The sequence below is a fragment of the Lepisma saccharinum genome, chromosome 11 (genome assembly GCF_977018435.1).
Source record: "Lepisma saccharinum chromosome 11, izLepSacc3.1, whole genome shotgun sequence".
Classification (NCBI taxonomy): Eukaryota; Metazoa; Arthropoda; class Insecta; order Zygentoma; family Lepismatidae; genus Lepisma; species Lepisma saccharinum.
Window position 1 is genome coordinate 34,298,320 of NC_139239.1, and position 4,792 is coordinate 34,303,111.

The following is a 4,792-nucleotide window of genomic DNA, read 5'->3' on the forward strand; positions in this document are numbered from 1 at the left end:
AACTAGCAATAATTATTCTCAAAATCTCACATATGAAGATATTATTTTGCCACATATATTTCAATCTCATATTTTATCAGGACTCGAACCCAAAGCCCCTGATTACAATGCAACAATATTAACACTTCTCAATATGGAATATGCCCACATTTTACTAGGTTCTGAGACCTTAATACAGACAAAATTGGATTTTGAACTGCCATAATATTTTCTAAGTCTTTGCCTAGGCTCATATTATCAGAATAGAATTGCTTTCAGCATGAAGGGGGTGCAGTTCATTGCCACTGTGTGAAAATATGTATTTTTATCTCAATAATCTTTGTTACACTTTTACATGTTGCACAGAAAATGTGTATCTTTATCTCAATCTTTGTTACATTTTTACATGTCACACAGAAAGATTAATGGCCCCTTCAGTGGATCGTACAGAAAAATCATTAATGCTCCCTTCTAGCGTGTAGATTTTATCTCTTGCGTGCCGGCAAGACATGCAAACAATTAATTATGTTTGCCCGCTTTTCCCCTATTGTATGGCTGAGCGGGTGGTTATAAAACATGAAAAAATAAGAAAACTGAGAAATTCAGTTTTTGTACAATATATTGTTGTAAAACACTTTTTACCAGGTTTTCAGATCTGGGAGTTGTATATCAACTAGGAATAATTATTCTCAAAATCTCACGTGTGGAGATATTATTTTGCCACACATATTTCAATCTATCAGGACTCGAACCCAGAGCCCCTTGTTTACAAGACAACAATATTAACATTTTGCCATCAGGAGAGGCTTCACATTTTATTAGGATTCAAACCCAGAAGCCTCCCGATTACAAAGCAACAATATTAACATTTTGCCATCAGGAGAGGCTTCACATTTTATCAGGATTCAAACCCAGAGGCCTCCTGATTGCAAGGCAATAAAAACCATGGGGCTATGCACCACACTCCACTGGGCCTCAGAACCCAGTAGCTATAAGCTTTATATTAATATGCATGGCAGAATCAATCTGAGGGGGGGATCACCATTTCTACACTAGAATTCAATTCCTGGTATTTTGACAGAAAAACACACTATAAACAATAAGATCATATGGGAACTTGGCATAGTTTTAAGTATAAGCAAATCTGTCTGAGAGGCTTTCACCCTTTCTACACTAGAATTCAAAATTCTTAAAATTAAGAGCATATCACACTGGAAGAATTGGGGTATAGGCCCCTCTTGGCATTGTTTTAAGTGTAAGCAAATCGGATTATTCAATCAAATAGCCTCTCCTTTTCTACACTTGTAAGTGGCGCTCATCCTATTGTAAATACATCTACTAATGTAAGGATTTTAAAAATTTCCCGTCCCGCAAATCCCTAAGGAACAGTGTTTCTCAGCCCCCGGCCGCGAGAGATTCTCCTGAAATTTGTGACTTGCAGCCTAAGCTGGCAACCAACTGGATAGATGGCCTTTCGTTCCTTTGTGGTTTACCAGCGATAAAGAGGAAATTCTTTCTCGCCAGTGCTAGCACAGACAGCCCCGGACCTAGGAATTTTGCCGCCCCCACCCGAAAATAAGTACAAAGAGAACGTAATGTATGAACAACTAAGCTCTCCTGTTTTGTTTCACTATTTCTTCATGACTATTTATACTGTACATAATTATGTACATTTTCCAGAACGTTGTATATGAAGTAACATATCTTCACTTCATCACTATTTACAATAAACTATGGGTGCGTTCCGAAAGTCTTAACGAAACGAATGCATTCAACGAAAATAACTGGGCTCGTGAATCTGGTGAAACCAGTTATATTACAGACTTATGGGACACTCTAGGCGAAAGCGCAGGCGCAGCGTTTTGTTAGAGAAAGTTTCCGCATTGCGTCAGCGGAAGGAATGTCCTTATGGCAAAAATAAACTCTACTGTGGACACTGTTACTCATTTTAATCACATTCTAAGAACGGTCAAGGCATACTCATCTTGTGCACGTTGCTTCATATCGGTCTCTGTTAAAATTATAATACATTTTCCGAATTAGTGCAGTTTGAATCCATCAGCACGCGCTTTGTCTGCAAGGAGCAGACGATTCTCACGGAACAAACCAGCCTCCTGGCCCGTGCGTTTGGTGAATCTCGTTCTAGCACGAAACGCACGGAATGCGACTTTTGGGACAGCATAATGAAACGCACGGAAGCACTTATGAGACAGCAAGTTACCATAACTCGTTTAACGCGTTAAACTCGTGCGACTTTCGGAACGGGTCTTATGTATGTACAATTATATACGCCTCGTAAACCACGATTTCCTTATGATTCCACTATTCACTTTGTACCTTTATTAAATATATTGATGAAAATATTCTGATTAATTGGAAATTTTTGGTGTTCGAAATAATAATAGCGCCGCAGTGGTCTAGGCGGTAGGGCGTCTGACTGCCACGGGGGAAACCCAGGTTCGATTCCCGGTGTGTGTGATCTAAGGTCGAAATATTTCCGGCTTGCCCCCGCATAAAGCGGATCTAGGGCTTGTAGCTACCTGGCGGCAGTGCCGGATCTACAAATCTTGCCCCCCCCCCCCGCAAAATATTACCAAAGGCCCCCTCTACCTACCTTCACACACACACACACACACACACACACACACACAGAGACGCATATATATATATATATATGTGTGTGTGTGTGTGTGTGTATTATATGTGGCGTATCGGTAACGCGTCTGAATACCATGCTAAAGGTCCCGGGTTCGATCCCCGGCCGGTTCAAATCCGGGAACTTTTCTAACGTTGGAAGCGGCCTCGGCGTCCACCCAGCGTCGAATAACATGGGTACCTGGGGGAAACCCTGGGGTTTAAAGGCGGTCACATCACCCCCACTCACGACCGGATTAAGAAAGTATGGGGCGTTACCCCCGCACCCCCAATACGCCTTCATGGCGTGGTGCTAAGCACAGGGGAACACTTTACTTTTCTTTATATATATATATATATATATATATTACACATATATAATATCAGTGTGTGTAATTCTTGATCTCATGTTGACAAACTCACATACGAGGGTGATTCAAAAGTCCGTTAACACCCCCTATAAAAGGTAAAGGAGTTAGGCTGGGTACAATTGATAGGCTTAGGGGAACCACGTTGGTGTGTTCCAAGCGGATGTCCACCATATTAGTGGCCGCCATATTGAATTCAACTCAATATTTTTAAAAATGGGTGATGTGCATAGGCACTGATTTGTTAAGAGATTGGGGGGGGGGGGGGGTAGAGCGTAAATACTGATTTCTTTCTGTTTGCGGGAAGAGGGGCAATATTTTCTCCTTAAGATGGAACCTAATACACTTGAATTAACCTTTGAAAAATAGTAATTGCAATAATTGTATTTGACAACAAAACATATACAGTATATCAGGGTACATCGAACTTTATTAGCTGGACAAAAAATTAACTGCACTACTGTAATTATGTAATTATACAACATAATACTTTACATGTAACTTTTGACTGAGAATTTTTTATCATATTCTGTTTATAATACTTATTCTTACAATCCTTTATAGGAGTTGAATATCTTCACACATACGAAGGGGTATCGTAAAGTTTTGACAATCACCATGAAGTTTTTTAGCTACAAGCGTGAATTTTTGTCTGTAAACTTATTAAACCCTATGTAGCTAATGGTGCAAAAACCAAGTGATTGTGTTTTTTTGTTTCTTCAGAAATCGCATGAGTTAAGAGGAAAGTGTGAGATGGATAAAATTGATGCCCGAAGTGTGATAAAGTTCCTGCATTTGAAGGGGAATAATGCCCGGCAGATCCATGATGAAATGAAAGCTGTCTATGGTGATGATTGCCCATCATATGAGACTATTGCGAGGTGGAAAAGGAATTTCCAAACTGGCCACATGTCACTCACAGACGAGCCAAGAAGTGGGAGACCGTCATGCACAGACGACGCTGTCAATGTGAAGAAAGTGGAGTGTCTTATCCTGGAATTTCGACGTGCAACCATCCAAACAATAATGAGCGAAACGAGGCTTAGTTATGGTAGTGTGTCAGAAATAATTCACGAAGAATTGCACATGACAAAGGTGTCTGCACGCTGGGTTCCACGCTAGCTGACTCATTTTCAAAAACACGCACGGCGCGAACTTTCGAGGCGGATGTTGACCCTTTTGGAGTAGGATGAAGATGATTTATTTGGTCGTCTGGTAACCATGGACGAATGTTGGGTCTACTAGTACGAAACCATGAGCAAGGAGGGAAAGCACTCCCATTCCCCCACCCAAGAAGGCAAAAAGTGCAGAAGTCGGCAGGGAAGGTCATGTTCTCAGTTTTCTGGGATTGTCGTATTCACAGACTACCTTGCGAAGGGTCAGACCATCACTGGCGACTACTACTGCACACTTCTGGACAAGTTGCGTGGTGTTCTGAAAGAAAAACGGCGCGGCATGCTCACGAAAGTCGTTCGTCTCCTGGCCGATAATGCACCCACTCACTCTTCGCAAGTTGCGATCGAGAAGGAAAGGCAATGTAGCTAGAAAATCTTGCCGCAACCACCCAATTCTCCCGATCTCGCACCAAGTGACTTTTTCTTATTCCCTGAAATGAAAAACCGTTGCGGGGTCGGCGATTTGACACCACAGATGACGTCATTATGGAGGTTGAGCAATGGTTTTCGTCGCAATCCAGGGAGTTCTGCAACGAGGACCTTCGGAAGGTCAAGAAACGATGGGAGAAATGTGTGGCTATGGATGGTTACTATGTACAGAAGTCCTAAGTACCTCAATATGAAATACCAATTCTA

The 4,792-nt window shown here is 41.5% G+C and overlaps 1 protein-coding gene across 1 annotated transcript; it reads left to right on the forward strand.

The window, feature by feature from the left end:
• Positions 1–3,734: 3,734 nt before the first annotated feature.
• On the forward strand, positions 3,735–4,103 carry LOC145994999 (protein GVQW3-like). The gene has a single exon (XM_083131531.1). The coding sequence runs from the start codon at positions 3,735–3,737 to the stop codon at positions 4,101–4,103; it is 369 nt and encodes a 122-aa protein (XP_082987657.1).
• The last annotated feature ends 689 nt before the right edge of the window (positions 4,104–4,792 follow it).